At 52.2% G+C, this 23,929-nt stretch overlaps 8 protein-coding genes and 1 non-coding gene across 9 annotated transcripts; 5 read left to right on the plus strand and 4 right to left on the minus strand.

Annotated features, from left to right (window-relative positions):
• Nucleotides 1–1,264: 1,264 nt before the first annotated feature.
• Nucleotides 1,265–3,294, plus strand: BO66DRAFT_432509 (uncharacterized protein). Its single transcript, XM_025650648.1, has 2 exons — nucleotides 1,265–1,561; nucleotides 1,625–3,294. Exons 1-2 carry the CDS (start codon nucleotides 1,344–1,346, stop codon nucleotides 3,228–3,230), a joined length of 1,824 nt encoding a protein of 607 aa, XP_025498602.1. The 5' UTR covers nucleotides 1,265–1,343; the 3' UTR covers nucleotides 3,231–3,294.
• Nucleotides 3,295–3,734: 440 nt separating this feature from the next.
• On the plus strand, nucleotides 3,735–4,745 carry BO66DRAFT_406126 (uncharacterized protein; the record flags this gene model as incomplete). Its single annotated transcript, XM_025649003.1, has 2 exons — nucleotides 3,735–3,768; nucleotides 4,081–4,745. The coding sequence occupies 2 exons, from the start codon at nucleotides 3,735–3,737 to the stop codon at nucleotides 4,743–4,745; spliced, it is 699 nt and encodes a 232-aa protein (XP_025498603.1).
• A 258-nt stretch (nucleotides 4,746–5,003) lies between these two features.
• BO66DRAFT_443711 (uncharacterized protein) lies at nucleotides 5,004–7,040 on the minus strand (the record flags this gene model as incomplete). Its single annotated transcript, XM_025651528.1, has 1 exon — nucleotides 5,004–7,040. The coding sequence occupies one exon, from the start codon at nucleotides 7,038–7,040 to the stop codon at nucleotides 5,004–5,006; it is 2,037 nt and encodes a 678-aa protein (XP_025498604.1).
• Nucleotides 7,041–8,213: 1,173 nt separating this feature from the next.
• On the minus strand, nucleotides 8,214–8,568 carry BO66DRAFT_335539 (uncharacterized protein; the record flags this gene model as incomplete). The annotated part of the gene is made up of 2 exons (XM_025644247.1): nucleotides 8,214–8,351; nucleotides 8,440–8,568. 2 exons carry the CDS (start codon nucleotides 8,566–8,568, stop codon nucleotides 8,214–8,216), a joined length of 267 nt encoding a protein of 88 aa, XP_025498605.1.
• A 1,327-nt stretch (nucleotides 8,569–9,895) lies between these two features.
• On the minus strand, nucleotides 9,896–12,091 carry BO66DRAFT_396016 (uncharacterized protein; the record flags this gene model as incomplete). Its single annotated transcript, XM_025648365.1, has 2 exons — nucleotides 10,095–12,091; nucleotides 9,896–9,999 (listed from the first exon to the last, which is right to left on the minus strand). Coding segments are annotated over exons 1-2 (2,018 nt in total), but the record flags the coding sequence as incomplete, so codon positions are not given.
• Nucleotides 12,092–12,436: 345 nt separating this feature from the next.
• On the plus strand, nucleotides 12,437–12,509 carry BO66DRAFT_t306. The gene has a single exon. It is a non-coding gene; the product is annotated as a tRNA-Lys (tRNA).
• Nucleotides 12,510–13,195: 686 nt separating this feature from the next.
• On the minus strand, nucleotides 13,196–18,142 carry BO66DRAFT_443714 (glycoside hydrolase family 18 protein; the record flags this gene model as incomplete). Its single annotated transcript, XM_025651529.1, has 6 exons — nucleotides 13,196–14,357; nucleotides 14,433–14,562; nucleotides 14,639–14,822; nucleotides 14,906–16,033; nucleotides 16,117–16,608; nucleotides 16,673–18,142. 6 exons carry the CDS (start codon nucleotides 18,140–18,142, stop codon nucleotides 13,196–13,198), a joined length of 4,566 nt encoding a protein of 1,521 aa, XP_025498607.1.
• A 556-nt stretch (nucleotides 18,143–18,698) lies between these two features.
• Nucleotides 18,699–19,522, plus strand: BO66DRAFT_463612 (uncharacterized protein; the record flags this gene model as incomplete). The annotated part of the gene is made up of 1 exon (XM_025652417.1): nucleotides 18,699–19,522. Exon 1 carries the CDS (start codon nucleotides 18,704–18,706, stop codon nucleotides 19,520–19,522), a length of 819 nt encoding a protein of 272 aa, XP_025498608.1. The 5' UTR covers nucleotides 18,699–18,703.
• Nucleotides 19,523–22,302: 2,780 nt separating this feature from the next.
• BO66DRAFT_463615 (LysM peptidoglycan-binding domain-containing protein) lies at nucleotides 22,303–23,439 on the plus strand (the record flags this gene model as incomplete). The annotated part of the gene is made up of 2 exons (XM_025652418.1): nucleotides 22,303–22,771; nucleotides 22,871–23,439. The coding sequence occupies 2 exons, from the start codon at nucleotides 22,303–22,305 to the stop codon at nucleotides 23,422–23,424; spliced, it is 1,023 nt and encodes a 340-aa protein (XP_025498609.1). The 3' UTR covers nucleotides 23,425–23,439.
• Between the last annotated feature and the right edge of the window lie 490 nt (nucleotides 23,440–23,929).

The following is a 23,929-nucleotide window of genomic DNA, read 5'->3' on the forward strand; positions in this document are numbered from 1 at the left end:
TAAAAAAGTAGTAATATAAATATTAATTTTATAGCTAAAAGCCCAAGCATCCGAATATTTATATTAAAATATATTAATAAATTATAATAGTTTTATATACTATAAAGACTTTATAGTTAGAAAGCTAATAATTATAATCTGTTTTTTAAATATATTTTTTTTTATAAATAATTCTATAAATAGTAGTAAATATCTTATCTGCGTACTTAAGCTCTAAAAATTAATTTAAATATTTTTTAAGTATATTTTTTAATATTAAATTTATAAGTTATCTATTAATTAAAATTAATTATTATTTCTATATATTAAAGTATTTCTTATCTGGGGCTAATTATAGTAAGATTTTATTAATAAGATTTTCTGTATAGTAAAAGTAGAGGCTTATTTTAATAACATATAATTAAATATTTTATTTTTATTTATTTATAAAAAGTATTAATAATACTGATAGAAAGTCTAGCAGCTTATTAAAAAAGACTTTATATTTCTATTTATATTATATATAATATTAGATAGTAGTATTTCTATTCTTCGAAGCAGCTTTCTAGTCTGGTATTTTTAATATATATTAGAAATATTCTGATTACTAATCAGCTGGCTGCAGCGCTGCTTAATATATATAAGAATCTAAAAATTAAAAAAAATAGAAAAGATATTATAAATAATATAAATTTAATAAATATAAAGTTTTTTAATAAAATATTAATAAAGTTAACGCTCTGGAGGAAGAAAGAATATTAAATAAAAAAAGGGCTTATAATCTAAAAAAAGTATAAAAAAAATAGATTTAAGCTATCTGAATATTTATCTAACTGCCGGCCGAAGGCGGTGAGCTGCCCAGCTAATGGAAGGCTAGGCACTCTACATAAGCAAACAAAACAACCTACTGCCATTGTAATTAGTGTAATTAGATTGTCACCCACACATAATTTACCCACTCATCCTACATATTTCTACATGTGGCTCTCAAGGTCAGCCTCCACAATCCCGGTCTGGAGAATCTGCATCCACCCGTGGCCCATCGCTTTTCAGGCACAGTCTGTCACTGCCAAGTGGGCTGTGGCAAAATGGACTCCACTTCCAAATCAATAGTCGATCGTATTCCCTCTGCTTAAAGTCTCGGGGTCTCCGCGCACCAATCAGGATGCGCCTTGGCATCGCCTATATCTACTGCCTCGAGATATCCAGGGTCCAGACAACAAGAAGACTTCGCCCCTATAAGACTGTCGAGTTTCTGTGCTTCTTGATGTTCTAGCCTGCGTCCCTTTTCTCTGCTGGCCCAATTCCCTTTTTCATGCCTGCCGTCATCTCCAACTGCTCTGTCACTCTTTTCTGAATAGGCCATGGCAAGGTCACTCTTTACCACCGCCGTCATCTCCGGCTTGTTGGCGCACACGGCAACCGCCAGCGTAACCTGCAGCAATGAGGTTGTCAACGCCTTTTCCAACCCGTCCTTCGAGACTGGCGATGCGTCGGACTGGACTGCCTGGATCGCCTCGGCGACGGCTACGACCATGGGCGATGTCCTTTCCGGGGATGCGTCGGATGGCACTTATTACCTGTAAGTCGTCTGCTCGCATAAGTGTTCGGCTAAGGACGAAAATTGCTGACACGCGACACCAAGGTCTATCAATGCGGACCCCTACTATTGGAAATACATCAAGCAGACCGTGACTGGGCTGGAGGTGGGGAAGACTTATTCCTTGTCGGTAGACTACAAGCTCACCGCTGCGGCGGCGAGTATTCCCACCATCTACAACAAGTGCAATTTCGGGTGGATGTTGGATAGATGGAGCAACTTCTTCGATGAAACCAGTACGGCTGCGATACTCAGTGGTGAAGAGGCGGAGTGGGCGACCTACACCGCCGCCTTCACCCCGACCAGCTCTTCGCACACCATGATGTTCCTGTTTTCCTGCAACGACTATACCACTTATACCTTTGACTTGGATAATTTCCTCTTGCCGGTATCCACCCAGCAGGTGTGCACCACCTCCGCGGAGGTGGTTACCCCGACCACGAGTGTGGTGGCTATCTCGCCATCCAGTGTTCCTCCCAGTAGTGCTGTGGGCGCCTCACCAACGCCATCATCCGTGTCGCCTGCTTCGTCCGTGGCGGTCATTTCCAGTACTGTTTCACCGATCTCGTCTTCAATAGTACCGAGCAGTCCGGCATCTACACCCACCACGTTGTCGCCTTCTGCAATGTCTTCCGCTCAGGCTACCCCCACAGTGTCCGTGGCATCAAGCTCAAGTGCGGTTGCGTCGAGTCCTGCTGTCTCGTCTCAGTCGGTCGTCTCTGCCAGCTCGAGTGTCTCGATTCCTGTCATAAGACCATCGCAATCCACGGCCAACTCCGTGATCCCGCCACGCAGCTCGCCCATACGATCATTGTCTTCCTCCGTTCAATCATCTAGCCCAGTTGTCTCCGCTGCCTCCTCTCATCCGGTCGTGACACGTTCGGCCGGCCAGTCCTCAGCACCCGGACTCACCTCATCCCCAATTCGGACATTCGCTACCTCTCTTTCCCAACCGGGCAGAATCCCGTCCAGCGCACCTCACGTGAGCTCCTCACAACTCATCATCCCCACAGCCACTCCTTCAATCTCCGCCCAGGAAAGCAGAACCACCATTATATCTGCTTCCGCAGACACCGGCGCATTCGTCACATCCACGCTTCTCACCACCCGCACCGCAACCGTGACAGCCTGCCCGTCAAGCGTGGCCAACTGCCCGGCCAGCGAGCGCACCACCTATCTTACGACCGAAACAGTGGTCATCGGAACCACCATCTGCCCCGCCACAATGCCTGCCGGCCAGCCTACAGCCTCTGCCGGGGCAGACCCCGAAGGCGAGCTCCTGACCACCTCGACATTCTTCACCACCCGCACCTCAACCATCACCGCCTGCCCGTCCACCGTCACAAACTGCCCGGCCTCCGCGCACAGCACGTACGTGATCACCGAGACTCTGGTCGATTATACGACCGTGTGCCCGATCACCGCCACCCAAACCGCGGCACCCACCGCTCCGGGTGCTGGGGTTGTAGGTACCGGAACGGCCGTCGTGCCTGCACAGACCGTGTCGGCGGGTGACTCGGCTGCGACCGCCGTAGCCCATACGGTCTCGTCGGCGGTGGCGCCCGCAGTGACGCAGCCCGCGGCGGAGAGTGACGAGGTGGTCTCGACTATCTACGTGACTGCGACTGTTACTGTGGATTGCTCGAATTGATTTGGTGGTGGAGGGTCTTTCTTGCCCTTGTCACAGTACATTTATTGTTAGTATTAGGTATGCCGAATATGATGGTGTCTATGAATTTTGAATCTGTGATTGTTGTAAGCTATGACCGTGTTCTGTCGGTGTCTTTGGCTTTGAACGGGAATATTTGTGCTAGCTCGTAGCGTCGGATGTGAACACGGCAAGACTCCTCCTTTTATCTCAAGGTCCAATACAGACAAAACCAATGTCGAAGCGAATCTCCCTTTAGGGATTCCGCACTGAATTGTATGGCGCATGGATTAGTTCAAGCTAACTCAGTATGCGGGGGATGTTCCAAAGTCCGGTGATCCGCTGCACTGACCTCGGAGAGGAATATGATTACCCAAAAGGGAAACCCGCCGCACGAACCCTAAGACGGGAATTCCTCCAGTTTCCTCCATCGGATTGGAAGACTATAAGCCCATTCAATGCCACTCTCACTTGTAGTATGAGACTCCAGAGCAATACATGGTAATTATGGAGCCACGAACCATCCGATGGGGCATTCTGGGTAAGTCTGCTCGCCCCTCTCCTCACGAACTCGAATTAATCGAAGCCAGCGACGGGCGGCATCGCCGAGACATTCACGAATGATCTGCTCGTCGACCCCACCACCCGCTACGTCACCTCGATCAAACATACCGTCGTCGCAGCGGCTAGTGCCTCCGGAGCCGCGCGTGCTCAAGACTTCCTGAGAAGCGTGGGCGAGACCATCGCCGCGGGACGACTGGGCACCCTGCACCGAGTCTTTGCAGACAAGTCCTGGACCTCCGTCCCGAGGACACCTGCCCCCGCGACCATCGCATGCTGAGCCCCGCCTTAGCCGGCGGCGCCCTGCTCGACAGGCGAATCTACAGCTTGACCTGGCTCTTCCAGACCCTATACACCACGCAGATCCCTCCGTCGAAGACAAGCAGCAGTGAACTCTCTCCTCCAGCTCCGCGGGTAGTTGCTAGCTTACTGCAAAGTACCCATCCACAGGGGTGGGGTAACCCCACAGTGGTGAACAAAACAGCCACCGTGGTGCTAACCTTCCCTCGCGACGTCACGAAAGGGGGAAACATGTTTGGGATCGCGACGACCAGCTTCCGCGAGGCGAACGACATCGACGGCCAGGGCACCAGCGGGCCCGCCGTGCTCATCCAAGGCAGCAAGGGCGAGCTGCAGGTCTGGCCGCCTATCTTCCGGCCCACGCGGACGAGGCTGATTCTAGCTGACTCGACCGTTGAAGATCGCAGCTGGCCACAGCCGGGGCCGGGTCGGGCGGGTGCTTGGTACAACAGATACTCCGTTGCGGGGATGGGGGCCGAGGGCGAGGGGTACGGCATGTTCTGGGAGGCGGAGGAGGCGGCCATGGCGGTTGTGGAAGGGAGAAGGAGGGTCGTGTGTTCGGGGCTGAATGAGTCAGTCCTTATCATGCAGGTGATGGACGAGGTGCGTAGGCAGAACGGTTTGGTCTATCCTTCGGGCATTGAGGCTGCAGATTGAGTGGGGGGTGGGTAACGCGCTACAATGGTTAATTTTGTTTGAATTTCACTCTGTTTGTGACTGTCCAACTGAGTCGAGAGCAAAAAGCATATCCTAAACAAACTTAGAGACATGTAGATACTAGCTCAACATCTGAGCATCACCAACCCCACAAGCTTCATGCAAAACACTCTTGGTCTGTGTGCTAAGCAATGATTCTCTGTAACATGTGAGTTTATGTGGAGCTGAATGGACAGGATAATATCGACCACCTACAGATTACTTCGACTCAAGCACAGTTTTCATAATCTGCGCAACCTTGCCCAGGAACTTGCGCTCTTTCTTGTGCGAAAAGATCACCACCGCAACGCCGACGAGGAGATCGTCTTGAGAGATAAGTGGGGACCTGCGGATCTCTTTCTCGTTCTTGAGAACCTGCTGGAGAATTCTGGTGGCGTCGAGGTGGCATTGCAGCCAGGGTAGACTGAGTCGATCGGCTTCGAGATTGAGGTTGCGGCGCAGCTGGTCCAGGACCTCATACACCGGCGGCGGCGGACCCTGGTCGGTCTTCTTTGTGCTGGTGGACCTGTTGGAGTCGGCGAGCACGCGCTGGATATCTTGGGACGTCCAGTGCAGCTGGAGGTTCTGCAAGCTGCTCACCATCTGATTCATCAGCGGAATCAGGCCATCATCGACCCAGCGCGCCCTGCCCTTCGGACTGAGGCTGAATTGCAGGGAGGATCTGTACCGCGCACGCTCCGTGGGAAGCTTCCCTCCAAGGAAAACAGGATTGAGAGTGTCGATCAGCTGCTGCAAGGCGGGCCAGGTCCAACCGTCTGGCAGCAGGCCCTCGCAGGCGACGGCGTTGTAGAGATAGAACATCCCCAAGAGGACACCCCGGGATCTGGTCAAAATAAGGAGGCGTCGATACAGGGAGCCCTTCCAGAGCCACAGCAGTTTCCCGGCGAGCAGGGGCTGACACGAGAAGAGTCCGAAGGGTTGTTCCGTTGGGATGCCGAGCGACTCGCGTCGAGCGTTGACATGGTCCTTCCCGAGTGCCTTCTTGGTAATCCTGATGAAATCTTCCAGTTGTTCCAAGCCAGGAGCGCCTGTTTTGGAGAGTTGCTTGATAAGAGCGGTGGTCGACTGAGTCCACTCCTGAAGCTGCAGACGGGGCTGGGCGACCTCCGCACCCATCGCGAGACGAATGTCAATGTAAACAAGGCCGGCAAATGCGAGTTCGTAGTTAATCGCGCGTTGCGACAATCCGTGGCCCAGCATCATGGTGAACCAGTCCATCGTGGCACAGAGACGCGGGTGATGCACGCCCCACAAGCCGCATTCGCGAACCACCTCCTTTAGCAGTACAAAGGCGACAACACCTCGCTCGTTGTCCGTCATCTCATCGAGGGCTCGGCTGAGATCCAAGACCGGCGCCGTCCCCTCGGACAGCACGCCATCACTATCCTCCTTCCAGCCTCCGATGACGAAATGTAGAGTCTCCGCCACCATGTGCAAGTTCCTCACCACTTCGTGCCAGTACGGTCGATCCTGCGGCGCAGTGCGGTACATTTCCTGGAGGATACTGGTCATGATCTTGTCGAAACCTTGGAGGTCCTCGCTGAAAGGCTTTAGGCCCTCATGCAAAATTTCCGCAGCGACGTGGAGCGCGATATCGGTGGTCACGGCCGCGGCCTCGAGGGTGCATTTTCCCTGGCGGTAATCCGCCCATGTTTTCTGGGTGGGTTGACGGATCGACCAGAGGTCTTGGAGGAGTAGGAGGACTCCAAACTCTCGATCGGTAGAATCCTCGACGGTGAAATTCTCAGTAGGACAGGTGGAGCGCGCGGGAGCGTCTGAAGCATCCAGGAACTCCTTCGAGGGTTCTTCAATTTTAAGTCCATCGAACCGATTCGCCATCGCAGCCGTGTCAGGTTCATCGTCTGCGTCAAGAGGTGTCTTCTTGTCGTCTAGTATAAGAGGACGCAAGGTCTCGTAAAGTTGCTCGAGCTGCTGGATGAAGTGCTGGTGAGACTTGTACGACGCCGAGCCCTCATCTTGATAGAATTTGGACTGGGCCCGACGGCTGTCGATGGTGTATCGAAGGTCACTGACGATCGGCCCGGGGACGTGGTCTGCATACTTGCAGGCGACGATGTTGTTCGCCAGCTCCACGAACTGACTCGCTGTGAGGATGTACTCGCCCTGCTTGGGGGGCTTGAAGTCCAGGTCGGTTACCGCGAGCCATATCGCCACGTTTCGAGTCGATCGTTTGTATCGGCTGTAGCGAGTTTCGTAGGTCTCTGAGGATGACATGGTGTCAGACGGTGGTTGGATGAAAGGAAGTAATGTCGGTGTTGTGGGTGTTGTGGGCGTTGTGGATGGGGATGAAAGAGAATTTCAGTTGAGGTTGAGGAAAGAGGATGATGGGTCTTATATAGCCTTTCTACTATATGGAACTCTCTGGTAGCCTGGTCCTTGTGAATGTTGACCTAAAACGTTGCATACTATTCACCTTGAATCTTGGCTTAAGGTTCCGGAAAGAAGGATTTTGATTTTTTCTTTGTTCTAGTGAATATGACCATATTTTAGCCTCGTCTTGGAGAGGGGTTCATCATATCAGAACGGGTTGCACTAGCGCCGAACCTACGACTCAACAAGATAATAGAATTGTAGAGTACAGAACAGTTTCATCTAATATTACATTCAAGCCAAGCGGTGTATCTTAAGTTTCGAGCACATGAGTTGCCTGAGAGCCCTGTCGTCCAGAATAGCTATCCCCAGTTTATTCTTAGCCCTGGACAGCCCAAAAGGTCTTAATCAAATTTTATAAGTCTCTTGATGTCGATTGGAACACCATCAGGACTAGTAGAAACTACGTGCTTGACTCGACAAATAGAGATCTCTTGCTGCCTTGAGTTCGTATCTTCTTACTGTGATATATAGCATCGCTTTGACAGGTAGGTCGCAGTGTGAGAATGCGGTGGCGATCTAGTTTCGATTCCGTGCTGTTGTTAGTCGTGTTTAGACATGCTTAGGTCTTGTTGTTAGTTAATATCTGGAGTAGGAGCATAATAGCAACAAAGGTTCTATAATAAAAGTTTAAGAGATGCTACTATCTTTGTATGGTGGATTGAGTTTAAAGACCATCTTAGTATCAGACTCGTAACAACTATAGATATGACTACGTTTGTCGAGATCTATGTTATTATCCCCGGAGACGATGTCAAGAAGTTTTCGTCTGCTGATTATTCTCACTACCAATCCTTCTTATCCACCAAGAGACTAAGTTGTTCATATTCCATCTGTCGCATCTCGAAAAGCTTCGTCCCCCGTCCTACTCGTCCTCTGAGCTTTCAATTATTCCACCCTTCCGGCCTCTCCTTGCCGGTGGCTTCGCCCCTCTTCTTTCACCCCGAGGGCTCATCCAGACACGTCCAGTCATCCGTGAACAAACGAAACAAACAGAACATGCCGTACCCGAGCCACTCAAGAGGTACATGCCCCATCGACACACTGGAGCCCTCCATCGGCCGGGACGGGGCAATTTTTGATCCTCGTCCACAGGGCGTACGATTCGCCGCCCTCGCCATCCACCTCGGAGACGAGGTATTCCTCGCACTCCATCTATACAGAAGAGAACCAAAATTAGCTTTACGCCATCTCAACTTTCTCCGCTGAGAAAGACTGCCCCGATTTCAAAGAAACCTCGTACCAGGTACCCTTCATCACACTCGCACACCTTGGCTCCCCAGTCAGAGCAGTAAGTGTCGGATTTGTAGCAAGCGGCTCGAGCCTGGATGGCAAGGAGGCCGAAGGCACAGAGGGCGAAGATGGGCTTCATGTTCTATGGGAGAGTTATGGGAGAGAGAGGTGGCGGTGACTGAGGAGCAGAGATTCGATTTGTTGTGTTGGGTCGAGGAATCAAATTGATGGACTAGAACGGTGATGATGAGATCCAGTTCCAATGCTATGCATTCCTCCCTTTTTGATTTTATATCTTTCCAAACCGGTTATCATTTCTCCCGGAGATGGTTATTCACAACGGCACTCGGCTGTTCTACGGCTCTTCAGCTCCGTGTTGACGGTGAGGGGGGCCATGGAGTTGACTCCGTGAATGAAACTGTTCTTTGCCAGTGATCTGATCTTGTGAGGTGGTGAGCGATCCACATCATCAGGATCATGCTTGTGCGCTTTGGGGTTAGTTGGGGTTGTCGGAGCGGCGTGGGGGCCGAAGCTTGATTGATTCAAGCCTTAGTGAGCATGATGAGCCGGAAAGATTTCCAGCCTTGGCTAGTGGCGCATCCTTCCACAGGCTTCAGCTCACGTGGCATAGAATAATAGCTGGAAGTAGTCCGTATGAAGTAGGACTCGGGAGGTTCATTTCGCCCATGCTCGCAGAGCTTGCCCAAATCGGTTGGCTTAACCTCATTCATCTGGCTATAGGGCTAACCAGCTATTGCTCCATTCAATATCTTCCATCCTGATCGTGGACCTTTCATCACGCAGTGTTTACTCTTCTAGAGGTCACTTCACCCGTATCTCCTGTATGAAATTGATTTTCCACCAGTAATGTGAATCTAGCAGGGAACCCTTCCAGCATCACGGCAAAAACCGTGGTAATCAACCTAAGGGTCGGCGGAGAGGGTTGATCTTCATCGGATGTCTTACTTTTCAAGACTCGGGATTATGAACAAATCGATTTGAACTCTGACATAAATACTGGAGTCGGGTGTTTGACCGAGCAAGACACCTCTTATTACGCGTTTCGATCGGACCCTTCATTGCATTGTGCGGAACTTGGAGGGGATAAAATCGTCTCTGAGCAAGCCCGGACCCTCCGTAGCGACCGGGAGAGCCGAGAGGTCATCCCGAGCCCCAGCCCAGCGGGTCCAAATGGGATTGTGGCTCAGAAATGCTTAGCTAGCCTTACACTCAGGGACTCTCTTAATGCTTGATGATTGTCTACTGTCAAAATGGATACTGAAGACTGTCGGGATCGCATAACCGGCTTAACTAACCGGCCATATCTGCAATTCTCGCGGGCTTTGAAAGCAGTTAAGCTTTTCTATTTGTCTCACCTTCATACCGCGACTGTTCGGATATCTCTGATCCCAAGCTCGAGGAAACATCATGCAAGTTGAGCCATGCTAAACTGACCCACCTCATCCCTTCAGACTACAAGTCACCTTACTCAATCCCCACCTGTTGTATGTTACCACAAAAGTCGGACCGGAACGGCTCATCCTCCGGACTCATATAATGACATCGATGCCTGGCAGAGATGATCCTGTCAGCAGCGTCTCCTCCACAAAACCGTACCGCAAGTCTCTTGAACATAGAGGGAAGGAAACGCTAAGAACAACCTACCAACACATGGCCCGAAAAATCATCCCCAGACACGCATCGCGGATCTCCTCCGAACCAATCTGGTCATACCCCACCACCCCCTCACACGAAACCACAACATCGAACTGGTCCCCCAGGCCGGTGGTTGGGGACATGTGGTATCCATTGGCGCACATCTCGGCGCGTCGTCTACCGCGTCTGCGAACATGGGCTTCGATGGTGGGGAGGTGGTCGAAGAGGGCGTGCATGTTTCGGCGCCAGGTGGCGAAGGGGTTCTTGCTATTCGTGTGGGGCCGCTGCTTTGGTTTGTGCTGCGGACGTGGCTGTCGTTGCCTTGTCGGTCTGGCTTCTGACGTGCCTGGCTCGGCTTCATCATGGTCGTCCTGCGCTGCCGCCTCCTCGCCACCGCCGTCGAAGGCGACGATGAACTCGAGGAATGAGGAGACCAGATCCCAGTGGAAGAAGCTGTAGGGTCCGATATGATCATCTTCCCGAGAGACAATCTGGCCGAGTTCCCGCTGGATCCAGCATAGCCAGTGGTGGACCCTCTCGTTGAAGAAGCTGGCTTCGGGGGAGGTTTCTAAGTCTGTGGCCCAGGCTGGATATGCGCCTTGCGACACGGTCCAGTAGTCTGTTACGGGGGCTGGAGTGGTTGTCGTCGTAATAGGAGGGGAGGAAGAGGTGAAAAAAGGACGGGCAGGGTGTTGTTGTGGTCGAGGGAACTGCTCTAGCTCGTTGATAGCCTCTAAGATCCCGTCCACGACACTCGAAGGACTCCCTTCTTGCTGTTGGTGCTGCTGCTGGGATTGTATACCCTCTACACCACGCTTGAAGATCATCGCGATCTTAGGTCGGGTGAACGGGCCCAGGAGGTACCGGTGCGGTCTCGGCACGCGCACTGGGTAGAGATCTTTTTCGCTGAGGATCGCGGAACACAAGGCGGGGAGAATGTTGACTAGACTTGCTCGTGGTGGGAGTGGGAGCCACATGGTGCGGGAGAGGGTCTCCCAGGCCTGGTCACCGTCCAGAACAACGGATTGGGAGTGGGCTGGGAAGAGAACCGGGTCTAGGAGAATGCGTCCGTAGAACATTGCCACCGCCCCGGGATGAACGATGAAAGTCTCCCTGCGGGAGAGGTGGAGCCGGGGCGGGGTGAAGTCTTGTTGCTCGTAGCGCAGCAGCGGAGTGGATCTTTCTGCGAGGATGAGGGTGTTTCCTGATGCCTGGAGGCTGCCTCTGGGAGACAAGCTCGTTCCCGATTTACTCTCTTCTCTAAATGCTGAGCTCTGTGAGTTACCCAGGAATGGCCCATCTGACCAGTCCAAGCCAAGAAGGCGAGTGAAGATGGTCAGGTCACGGAGAGACATCGAGCCTGTCAGTGTGCCAGGGTTTCCGGGGAGGTCGTCCCACGTGCAGGGCTCGAATTTGATGCAGATACCGTAAGTCGATGAGGGAGAATGTGTCGTTGTTGATGGTGATGGTGGGTCGTAATTGGCATGTTGCATACGCCTTGCAGCATGTCTGTTGTATTCCTGCAAGTGCTTCAGAAAAAGAGTCCAGGAAGCCTGCGTGCAGGCATCAGTCAACTCCCTTGGTAGCTCGCTTATGCTCATAGACCTTCCAAGATACTTCGCTCGCCACGTTTGGTCGCTTCGCGAGGGAGAAAACAGATTGTGCCATGTTGCCGTCTGACCTTCAGCATCCGGAATGGGGTGAGAAGGGTTGAGATTCCCAAGATAGATATATGGTCTTACGAAGGTGACCTCAAACCGAAACTCGCGCCATAGATAGTGGCGATGTCGGAAGCGCGACCAGTCGCCGATCAGTCGTCTGGAACATCGGTTGTAGCCCTGCGCTGTTGCAAAGTATTGCTGGAGGAGCTGGAGGAGAGTCACTGTGAGAGCGACCAAGGAGACAATAAAGGCGGTTAGAGCAATAGAGTTACTTGTGTCGAGCATGTCGAATAGTCTGGTAATGCTCCAAGATAATGGTTTGACTTGAGCTGGACTCTTATGAAGCTGGTCGATGTTGCGATTCTGCTCGTCCTCTCCCATGTGATGAAGAAGAGTGAGATGACGGCAGTGTGCAGGGATGTGCATGAGATCGACAGCTAGACTGCCTATCTGGGATGTTGTAGTCGTCCTTGGCCGAAGATATGTATGACTCCAGGAGTGGAAGGAACATGAGACACAAAGACAAGGTAGCCAAGCTTAGAGGAAGTAAGAGATGGCAGAGTTAATGTTAAGGGAGCAGCGCATCCACGCTGGCTTTGCAAAGGACACAGGGTAAACAGGGAAGATATTGATTAATAGAACAGACTGGGTGAATATATTATTCTAAGATAGCACCTGCTCCCGTAGTTAGCCCGGCTAGCTCAATCGGTAGAGCGTGAGACTCTTAATCTCAAGGCTGCGGGTTCGAGCCCCGCGTTGGGCTTTCTTTTTTTTCCTTACTACGTAATATTACTTGCTCCTTTCTTTCTTCTTCTTGTCCTGCTCATTTATTATATAGCTGTTGGCAGCGGCTACTGGTTCTGACTAGCTTATTGCTTTATTGATATATTCAATTTAATTCTTCTGTTCTACTGTAGTTTTAAAGAATATCCGCGTATAGAGTCCTAATTAAAAAGTTGTGTATTCTCTATCCGCATCCCGCTAAGATATATGTCGGCCATAACGGCTACATTTCTCAGTACTTGTTGACAGCTTTTGAGATTATTCTTCTGGTATGCCGCCAGCAACTTCTTCGCCGCTTTTTTCGGCATCCCTATCTCTATACTGCTCTACTGCGGCATCGCATGGTCTTCTGCCAGTTCTTACATTCTTCTAAATAAGATGTTATTGTAACATGAAGGTCAAATGAGATTGGATAGCAGCTGCAACAAAGGAGGCATAGTTATATAATCAGAACTACCAGGTGATTTGTCTCGGCCAAACATTGGTATCAATTATGGGCCCGTGGGCGGGCGATATGGTTTGGCTGCAAGGAGGCTGGAAGTCATCCCCAGGCATGTCCTGGATAGCATCTAGTCATCCTGACGAGGGTAAGCCGCCAGTGGATGGAAGCTCAGTTGACAAAGCCAACCGGGGGCTAACAACCGGTTAGGTAGAGTTGATGTGATACTAATACAGCCCCCACTTGACCTTCTGGTGGCCTGCGTCCCCGTCGCACTCCATATAGCCTTTTGCCCCGACACGGCCCTCCCACTCGTACTCGGCGATGGCCTCGGTGATGATGGTCACGATATCCTGACTTCCCGTGTAGTAGGTGACGTCGCCCGTGACCCCAACGTTCTGGACGCCGAACTTGCACGAGCCGTACGTGGCAATTGCGCGTTGACGGTCAATCCCCGTCGTCCATTCCCCGTTGGTGCCCTGGATGTTCTGAATGATGGTCTTGCAGTCGGACACCAGCGGGGAGGCGGAGGTGGTCTGGTCCACGTAGGTGTAGCCGCTGCACTTGGTCACGCCCTGCAGCGGGTTGCAGGGGTAGTTCGGGGCGCTGGCGTTGGACTGCGACGGGTTGGACCACGAGGCCCAGGCGACCTGCGGGCTGCACACGGGGAGGCGGATGTAGCCGGGGGTGGTGATGTCCTGGCTGGAGAGGTCCTGCAGCGTGTCCTGGTCCAGCGGGTTCGCGACGGGCCCGCCGTTGGCGTTGCCGTTGGCGACGTAGGTGCGGACGGAGCCCTTGATGAGGTCGTCCAGGGTGATGCCTCCCCAGGCGTCCCCGCCGACGCTGCTCAGGCCCGGGGGCGCTGTGAAGTAGGTCGCGTCCTCGCCGCACTCGGAGGTGCCGCAGTCCGGACAATCCGCCCGCTTGCCCAGCTTCTTCTCCGCGGGGCAGCCGCTCCACTTCCCGTCGGCACGTACCAGGTAGTAGAGCTTGTCGTTGTAGCACGAGTAGGTCGCCTCTTGGGTGGCCGCCGTCATGTAGTCGGACAGTGGGTTCTGCGCGCTGCAGTTATAGCCCGAGTCCACGACAAAGGCGTCGGTGCCGGAGACGGCCCACACCGACGGGATCGCGAAGCCGAAGAATGCCTTGTTGATGGAGCTCTCGATCTGCGTGGTGGTTTCCGGGGTCGTGCTGGAACTGACTGAGGGGACAGCGCCGCTGCCCTCGATGAGATTTCCATTGGCGATCATCTGCGTCAGAAGCGTGATCGACGTCTCGGATCCGTTGAACAGATTCCAGAGTTCGTTCTGCGTCACGTTCGCCCAACCCGAGATCACCGAGCCCAGCGTGGCGGTGAAACTGTCCTGCGATTGTGCCGTCCAATGACCTCTGGGTTCAGACAGGGGTCTAATCAGCAACGGTTTTCCCCTCAGCCTTCCCCTCCGTTCGGTTGAGGTCACTTACGGTTCACCTTCCGGTATGGCGGCGGAGGCAATTGCAGCCCCAAACGCGACCGCGGCATTGGTGATGTCTTTGGCGGTGTCGGCGCCAGCTTCGCCCAGAACTGAGCTGAGCGCCGGTAGACTTTCAAAAACTATGTGGAATCGTCAGAATTAGTAGGGTTGAGAGGGGGGGGGAGGACACTCGAAATGTCTGTCCAGGTAATCTACCTCCGTCGAAGTACGGTGCAGCCACCACAGTGAGACCAAGACCTAGGAGGTTGGTCAAGATCACCAGCCACTCGTCGCTGGGAGCCGGAGGCACCGGTGCGAAGGTGCTTTCAAAGTCCTGGAGCTGGTTGTCGATGTACGTTCCGGCAGCTACGCTGATGGCATCGAAGAACTGGGAGTACATCTGGAATCCAGAGAGAAATCGTCATCAGCCACATTCACTCATTCATTCAATCATTCATTCATTTGGTGAATTCGTCGGCTTACCGAGTTGATGACTGTGAGAGATTCATAGATCACCATCGCCGCGGGACCCGAGCCCCCGCTGCCGAAGCCTTCAAATACGGAACACGGGTAGGTGTCGGAACAAGAGCCTCCTGGGGCGACCAGGCCACAATTGGTCGATTCGCCGACATGGAAAGTGTTCATAAGGGAGTAGGAGAATTTCCTCTCGTCATCCGAACCAGTCAGCTTTTGCTCATCGATATTGTCCCAGATGCTGATGGCATCGGACCACGCATCCGAGGCGTCCAGCTCCGACCAGCGCTGGGCGCACGGCATGTACAGCGCGTCTTGTATAGCCGGATCCGAGCACGTCAAGAAGGTCCAGTTGCCGGTCCGGTTCCCCTCGACATAGGGGTCTTTGTCCAGGACGACGTCGTCGATGACTCCGGCCCAGCTCTTGGCTGGGTAAGGGGGAGAATTGTTCTTTTGCAGGTCGGTCGCCCAATCGGTGGTTCCCCCCATGGCGAGGCCCTTGTAGAGGGATCTTCGGGAAGCCTTGATGCCGTCACTCATCCAGCCGACCCATTGCGTGTTGTCGTACACCAGGATATTGGAGTTACTCGCCGTGTCGATATAACTCTCATTGACCCGGCTCGGGTCGGCGAGGATGGCCTCGATTTCGGCATTGGCGATGTACCCAGGACTTTGCGTAAACGGCCCCGGCTCGGCTTGCGAGTCGTCGGCTGAGCCCAAGAACGTGCATTCGGGCCCGTAGCAGCCGGCTTCGGCCATGGCGAAGGAGCGTCCGTAGCTGGTCACACCGACCACAACCTGGTTGGAGGGGACCCCGGCTTTGGTGATCATAACCAGAGCACTGATGGTTTCCGTCAGGTTCACATCCGAGCGCAAGCAATTGCCCGTCGGACAGCCAAGCTGAGACCATTGGCTGTCCGAATCCCACTGTCCGTGAAGATCGTAGGTCATATAGATGATGTAGTCCAGGAGCGGAGCCATCTTCTTGATAGGGAAGCCCTTCAGGTACCAATAGGATGACGGTGCCGCAATCGTAACTTCCCGGTCGTCAAGAAGATTCCGCAAGATAGCAAGGAAAGCGAGATAGTTGTCGCCGTCATCAGGACTCGCAGCAGGAATGCCTGGAATATCCGGTGCCTGGAATGGGAAAAGAACGGAAGGTTGATTAGCCACGGGAATACAGCGGTAGGTGAAAGGGTGAAGGCGGTGTATGCTCTTACCCCCGGGTATTCCCAGTCGATATTGACTCCATCGAGATCGTACTCTTTAATGAAGTTGGCGATGTTGGTGGCCATGGTCAGACGATTGGCGGCCGTAACGCCCTCACGGAAGATCATGTAAGTGCTTGGGTCGGTGGAAAATGCCCAGCCACCGATTGACAGAATGCGTTTGGCGCCTTGGATCTGTGTGAACCGGGTGAACTCGAATAGTGTAGTCTTGTCGGGAATTTGGACTACATAGGAGGAGGATAACACGCCAAAGGAGAAGTAAATGTGGGTGTAGACCGAAGTGTCAATCTGAGACACGTCCTGGTACAGACAGGGACGCTGCAAGTTGTATCCCTCGTAGTAAGCAATGCTCCGGTAGGTGGCAGGAGGGCTACTCAGCACCATCTCAGTGCCACAGTTCGAGATACAGCCATCGGTTCCATTCGCCGCCGTTCCAGGGGCACCTGTGCCAGTGTTGGTGCAGAACTCGGCCGTCACACCACACTGAAATCACTGTCAGTAACAGGCAGAGATTGAGGCATCGAGAGAGAAATAGGGAACTACTTACTTGGCCCCATACATCACAGCACGCATTAAGAGGGCACTCGTTGAGCTGGGAGATATTCGTTCCACTGGGAGGAGTCGGGGTGCCAGGGACCTGTGGCCCACAAATGGCATTGGAGACAGGCGCGGGCATTGGTGGGTTGCCTTCACTCAGACAAATGACCTCGTGGGCGTAGAGGGGGGGCGAGCAGGTATTCCATGCCCAAGTATCGGTGTTGAAATTGTTGATGTCATCGACCGTGAGGCCGTACGCAGCGGCAATCGTGGCACAGCTGTCGTCCGGCTGGACAGTGTAGGTCGCACAAGTGCCATCGGACTGCGGTTTAGGAGCGAAGTCGGGCAACGTACCGGCCGAACAGCAGACGTGCTCACCTGCAATCAGAGAAGAGCACTCGTTTGACTCGGAATTATAACTGGTGAATTGAGCCGGGGTGATACCACATTTCTCCGCCAACGTAAAGCAAGTATCACCAGAGACGACCTGAGCGGTGGAGCAGGTGCTCCGAGGAGCGAGGGACCTGCGCCGACGAACAGAGGATATAGAGTCGGCAGAAGCATAGGTGGAGTTGGAGTTGAGGTTGACGCCGATATTGCTAGAGTTGGAGGAAACCGAGTACAGCGGCGTCGCAAGGGGGACTTTGCCCGTGACGTTTTGGACCGATGGCAATGTCAAACATTCCGCTTTGGACCACGATGTCAGCGCTTCTTGTACAGCAGCGAAGGTTCCGTTGCCGGTGGCCATAAGGCCGAAAACGTGGTGAGAAGTCTGACCCGGCTCGCAGAATTGCATGGCCACACTCGCTCCAAGGCTAGCGTTGAATCCTGCAATGGACCTTTCCAGGTATGCCAGCGCGACATCACCAACACCCTGACTCTGCAGACCTTGACCGACGTAGAGGCCCACCGAGGTTGAGCCGTAGCTGGCAAAGATTATTGTTGGACGATCCACGGCGCCGAATCCATTGGACAGATATTGGCGGAGCTGCTTGACGAGGGTGGCGAGCGAAGGGGAAACCGATAGGCCCTCACTGGAGGGCCAGAATCCAATCTGATATGTGCCATTTACGGGGGCTGGGGCATCTTTAGACTGCAAGGCGAGGTTTGATGTATTAACCGGCAGCGTCGCCCAATCAGGACCGAAAGAGGTGCAGGTATGGATGCGATGAAAGCTGTCGGGATCGTCGACAGGATCAGAAAATGAAAAGGAATAAAAAAGAGACTCTTTGCACGATGCAAGTTGTTCGAAGTTGTGATATAGAGACCAGTTGCCGGGATTAGGCCCTGATGCGGCACATCGGGCTGGACAAGTGACCGATCTGCCCTGATACCTGGGACTCGCAGGAAGCCGAATGGGCACGTTGATGGCGACCGATGAGTTAACAGCAAAGGAAAAGGTAAAAAGAGCGATGGAGAGGAAGGTAAGGACCGTATTGCGCTGCCGAAGCCACGCAGAAGAATTGGAAAAGAAAGACATCTAGCGTACAATGCGCCTGATGATTCTGTCAGAGGAAGGCGAGATGACCGGGAATTTTATACTTGGGTGATGACCGGAGGCTGCGGGCATCTCCGAGCGGGTCGATTGAGTATTGAGCCCTCATACTTGGTCAGTCGGAGATTAGTTGCGTCGACAGCCGTTTGTTTGGAGGAGTGATGGGATTAATTGTTGCGGATCAATAATAACAGAAACAACAAGTAGAGGTAGTAGCTGAGAGGCAAAACAGAACCCCATGCGGGATAAGGGCACGCTAGTGATTCACTAACTCACTACCTGTATTGTATCACAGAGGGTCCACTAAGGAAAAGACCCCACCAACCCTTATTAGGCATTAATGGCGCAGCCTGCAGAGATGGCACGAATATTCCTACGCCATCCCGTGGCTTCCGATCGGCCCCCTGAAAAATCCTTTCATTGTTTATTTCCTCAGCATGTTCTCCTCCCACTATGACAGCCAGCTGAGGCAGTCCAAATCGCCCTCCAATCGAACCTTCAATCCTTTTTCACCTTCAACCTCCCTTTCAAACAACACCTTCAAGCATGAATCACGTTCGCTTTCTTGCTTGGTGCGCGCCGATGGCAAACTTGGTGCTGGCAATGGGCACTGCTACCGCCGTCGATTGGAGGATCTTTGAAGTGGACTTGATATCCCCGCGCAACATGACCTACTCCCCTCAGGCGCTGATGCCCATTGTATTCGCGTTGCAGAATCCGGCTTTAGCTGATACTACTGCAGCGTCTATCTTCTGGAGCGTGTGGGAAGGCAACAATCTGACTTCCCCGGGCTCCATTATTGACGGGGTCTTGGAGCTGGCTTTGGACGATTGGAACCGGACTTCATCGGAGCCTTACTTCGTGACCCGATTCTTTAACACTATCAATTATCCGGAAGGCTTCTGGACCTTGAGCTGGAGTCTTCAGCTTTACAATTGCTCTGACAATCCGGAAAAGCAAGGTGTTCAATTTATCACGACCAGCAATACCACCACCTTCACTGTCAGTCGCCAGTCAGGGAAGGCCCCTGATCTCGTGGCAGCCACATCTTCCGAGACGTGTGGCGCCACAGTCGCCTATGCATATAATGTCACTGGGGGCGATGACGGATGCGGCTTCTTGGGTCCCAATGTGACTGCCAACCCGTGCTCGGTGACAATCAATCCTTCGGCTGCATCCAGTATCATGGCAGCCGCCACGGAGATGGCATGTTCTCCAATGGAGACTGGGGTGTACCCTAATGTCAGTTGTCCGGCATCTCCGGTCGAATCCTCCAACGTCGCGGCAACATTCCATATGGCAGCAGCAGTGTCGACATGGCTTACGCTGTTGACTCTAGTGACTGCTTTGAGTCACCTCGGATGATCACGGAATGTACAGTACAGTACCTAGTGCGTGAGCGAGCCCCTAGCCTCAATGCCTGGAAGAGCAGCGGGGTCTTTCTCATATGTAGCAAATCAGCAACATTGAGGCTATTTGTCAAGTACTTCTCCTCGTATGAAAATCGTTTTAGTATTGTCGGCTCCGCACAAAGGATTGCCTTTTTAGCTCCTATATAGTAATCATTTGTAGATTGTAGAGAAGCGCTGTCGGATCCACCACTTTGCGACTCCAGAGATAGCCTCCTAAATCTTTTGCATCCAATTTCCGCAGCGAGCTGACGGCCGCACTCCAAGCCACAAAGTGACAAATTGCCAGAAGGCAGGCACTGGGCAGAAAATTGAAGGGTTCAAAAGTGGACACCCCCACCGACCAATGAGCTTGTTTATCTTGGCAGCAAGCACTAATCTTGATAGGGTTTAGAGTGTAAGGCACGTATCGAGGTAGCCATTCACATACTGTACCACTTTCCAGTTGACCCGAGACTCCGATTTTCGCTTCCACTAACCAAGATACGGAAAGACACACGATCGCAATGAGATTCCAGACGTATCTTGTGAAGTCACGCACACAACCCCTTCTACTCAACGAGGCTCAAGGGGGACAGAAGTTTTGTCGACCGAGATCCCGATTTGAGGAAAATCTTATCAATTTTTAGAGTAATGTCTTTGGTCATGATACTGAAGTGATATCAACACGTAAAGTTTTCTTCTGGCATCTTCCCACATATTGCTCAATGTAAGTGGTGCCGTGCCTGTAGTTCCTCAAAGTCAATGACCAAGGCAAGTGCAGACTTGTGATACTTGACAGCTCTAGGAGTGATCGGCCCGGCGTTCGAGAAAATGTATATCACAAAGGTAAAATGACATTCTGACATGTATACTTTGGTACTCGGCCCGCCTTCCATGGCCTTCCAAGCTTGGCTCTCTGCTCCATGCGTGTAGAACGTTGACACCTACCGGTTGGGACTACTCAAACCGAACACCGGGACTTTCCTCCAAAGCCCATCCATTCATCTACGCGAGCTGAGCTATTAGAAAGATCGGAGACTGTTGAAGGAGCTTCGCTGCTGTTGGTCCGGTGGTTCCTGACCCCGAGTCACGTACTTTGAAGGGTCACTATTCGCCTCCACACGCCGGACACGCCGGTGCCCCTTCCCACCTGTTCGCGACGGGGCAGGGAGTCAGAGCCAAAATCGCCTTTGCTCTACCCAATCACCTGAGCAGGCTTTCCCTCGTGAAGAGTTCTGCTATGAAAAAAGTTTCGGAGGTCTGGCCTATTCCGCTAGTCAGTTGACTGGCTAACTCAGATTACTGACGGGTCAAGCTCCGAGAGCTTGTTAGTCTATAACGCCACTGGCAGGTGTTCTCGAGCACGAAAAAAAAAACAATACAGGCGCTGAAGACAAGGTGAAGACGAAGAGCAAATGGAAAAGGGCTAGGCCTACAAGGCGAATCATTTTCAGAATAAATATTACAAGATGGGCGGGTTTAATTTAGGCAATCCAGCCTGACCAATGCCCCGTGAGGCAGGACTAGCCTCGCACACCGACAGCCACCCGCGGACAGGGGCCTGATCAAAACGTGGAGTCTATGGACCTGTGGTAGGCGTGAGAAATGTGCCCGTACTATCCAGTAGGGGCCTCGTTTTCAGCTCCTTGAATGGGGTTTTCCTTCGACCTCCTGATGAGCAGTGCTTAGGGTAGCAACATTGAAAGAAATCAAAGTTCCGACGTCGAATAGAGATATTTTCGATTGACTGACTCGATGCGGGGTTGGGGGGTGGGGGGGGGGCAAATTTCTGTGCCGGCAGGATGATTGGCCACTTCGGTAAGCTAGGGTCTGAGCCAAGCTTTGCAGAATTTTGCGAAGCTTTTTCAGGATCCTCGGGGTTGTGAGATGATAGATCGGAACGCCGGCGGTGCCTGCACGCCCCACAGCACTGTACAGTACGTACATACCTAGTAACTATTAGCAGTCAGTATCCACCTCACTCGCCTGAACACGAGGGCTTGATAGAATTCGCAATTTTATTCAATGCATGATTAGAATGATTTGTTCTCGCAGTTAATAGTAAGAGAACGGGGCAGTCGCTGAGTGAAGGATTATGCTTCAAGCGGGACTTTAGGCAGCAAAGAATTGACGACTATCTCTCGCGGCGAATGAGTCACCTCGATGCATGAAAGAGGCTCATTTGGACAGATGGGAAAGCCACTCTATACAGATTGCAAACAGTCCTTCCAGGAAAAACGACATGTACCTATACTCAATGGTTTTCTAGTATATTGCCCGAGCATAGTTATTCGTCGAGTCCAAGTCGATCAGTTGAAAGTTATGAACTGTACACTTGCAGTACATTTGGTTTTTTGTCCGTTCTACGTATGACTCAGACCCGAGCCCTGAGAAGGTTTGCGAGACTTTACCGGATCCGCAATTGAATTGGGGGCTGAAAAGCGCGGAAGACCGGTGTCATTCCACGCCCCACAGAGGTGGACAATGTATTAGTGCGGAGTACTCTGTATATCGCCTCAAACTCTCATTTTCCATGTCTTTCCAAAGATTGAAGGCCGAAAAGATCTTCTATACCATGTGATTTTCAGTGCAGAGATTGATTTCTATGGCTGTCCGGTTGCAGGACAGGATATAAAACGCTCGACGGTCAGACCTGATTCCAGCAGAACAGAGCTTTATTGTTCACCATCACTGTTCTTTGGCTTGCTCAAGTATCTCACCCCTTCGTTCTCGGAGAAGCATTAACCAACCAGGATGTCTCCAAGATCCCTCAAGGCAGGTCTTCTTCTACTCCCGCAGCTACACCTGGCATTGGGTTTGGCCATCGCCCCCCGTCAGCAAGTGGTTTGTACCTATGAGACGGCCGCCAGTTCCGGAGAAACCTGCCAGTCTTTCTCGGCGGATTGGGGCTTGGACGTGCCAACCTTCGAGTCTCTCAACCCGGGCATCACCTGCCCGGACCTCGTGGCCGGTCAGAACTACTGTGTAGTCGGCACAGTTTTATCTGGTGGATCGACTACAAGCTCCTCAACTCTCACCACCTCCACGTCAACCACGGCATCGCTATCCTCATCGACTCCAAATCAACCGCAACAAACCGGTACCGCCGCCAATTGCGACCAATTCTATCTTGTTCAGATTGGAGACTCGTGCGAAAAGATCGAAGCCGAGTTTGACATCAGCGCGACCCAGTTCCTTAAGTGGAACCCATCTGTCGACTCTGGTAGGTCCTTCCATGTTCTCCGATCTGTGTCCGTACGCCGTGAACCGAAAAGGGGTACAGCTCATAGACACCGATTCCCGTAGCTGATCAGCCTCACAGATTGTTCCAACATCCTGGCAGGCTACTACTACTGTGTAGACGTCCCCGGCACCACCGTTCCCGTTACCACTACAGTACCGGCGACCACCACTACCACCACTCCCGCTGATGGCATCACCACGCCCACGCCCATCCAGACCGGCATGACCGACAACTGCAGCAAGTTTGACCTCGTTCAATCCGGTGACAGCTGCGAAGCCATCGCCGCGAAATACGACATCCAACTGTCCACCTTCTACACCTGGAACCCGGCCGTCGGCTCGTCCTGCGCCAACCTCGACGTGGGCTACTATGTCTGTGTGGAGACTCTGGGCTACACAGCGCCGACGACCACGACAGCCGCCGCCGGCAGCGCCATCACTACCCCGACGCCTTTCGAGCCCGAAATGGTGGCTGGCTGTACCACTTTCTATTTCGTCCTCTCGGGCGATACGTGCCCGTCAATTGCTAGCAGTCACGGCATCACCGTCGCCGATATTGAGCAGTGGAACGCCAAAGTCGGATCCGCCTGCACAGACCTCTGGTTGAATGAGTACATCTGCGTGGGCGTCTGAAAGTCTTATCATATCCCCAAGGGAAGGTGAATGGGGTTGACACAAGCAAAAGGCTTAGTGCGCAGGAGCAGCTTGGATGGAAATTGGGCAGGACGGGCAGCAGCCTTCAACGAGTGTAAAATGTATGAAATGTGATATGTCTTACTATGATTAAGGAAGGTGGGTTGGATTGAATTAGAGGATCTAACGAAGGGTGAGAATGGTTTCCACACTCCGAAAAGGGGGCGAATCGACTATGATGCACGATCAAGCCACAACCTGCGGCCTTAGTATCCCTGTGATTGCTTCTTAACCAGTCTCTTCGATTTTTTCTACTTTCCTGTCCCTCCCTCGCGATTTAGAAAGTTTTATGTAGGTAAAAACGATTTATTAATATATTTCTTATAATGTTGTTCAAAAAGTTGAACAGATTGTATAAGATCTTGAGGCAGTCTAGACACTGGAAACCAAAATAATATGTATCTAAAACGGCATATTGTTTGGTAAAATCAAAATATAAAATCAT

The sequence above is a fragment of the Aspergillus aculeatinus genome, assembly GCF_003184765.1.
Source record: "Aspergillus aculeatinus CBS 121060 unplaced genomic scaffold BO66scaffold_74, whole genome shotgun sequence".
NCBI lineage: Eukaryota > Fungi > Ascomycota > Eurotiomycetes > Eurotiales > Aspergillaceae > Aspergillus > Aspergillus aculeatinus.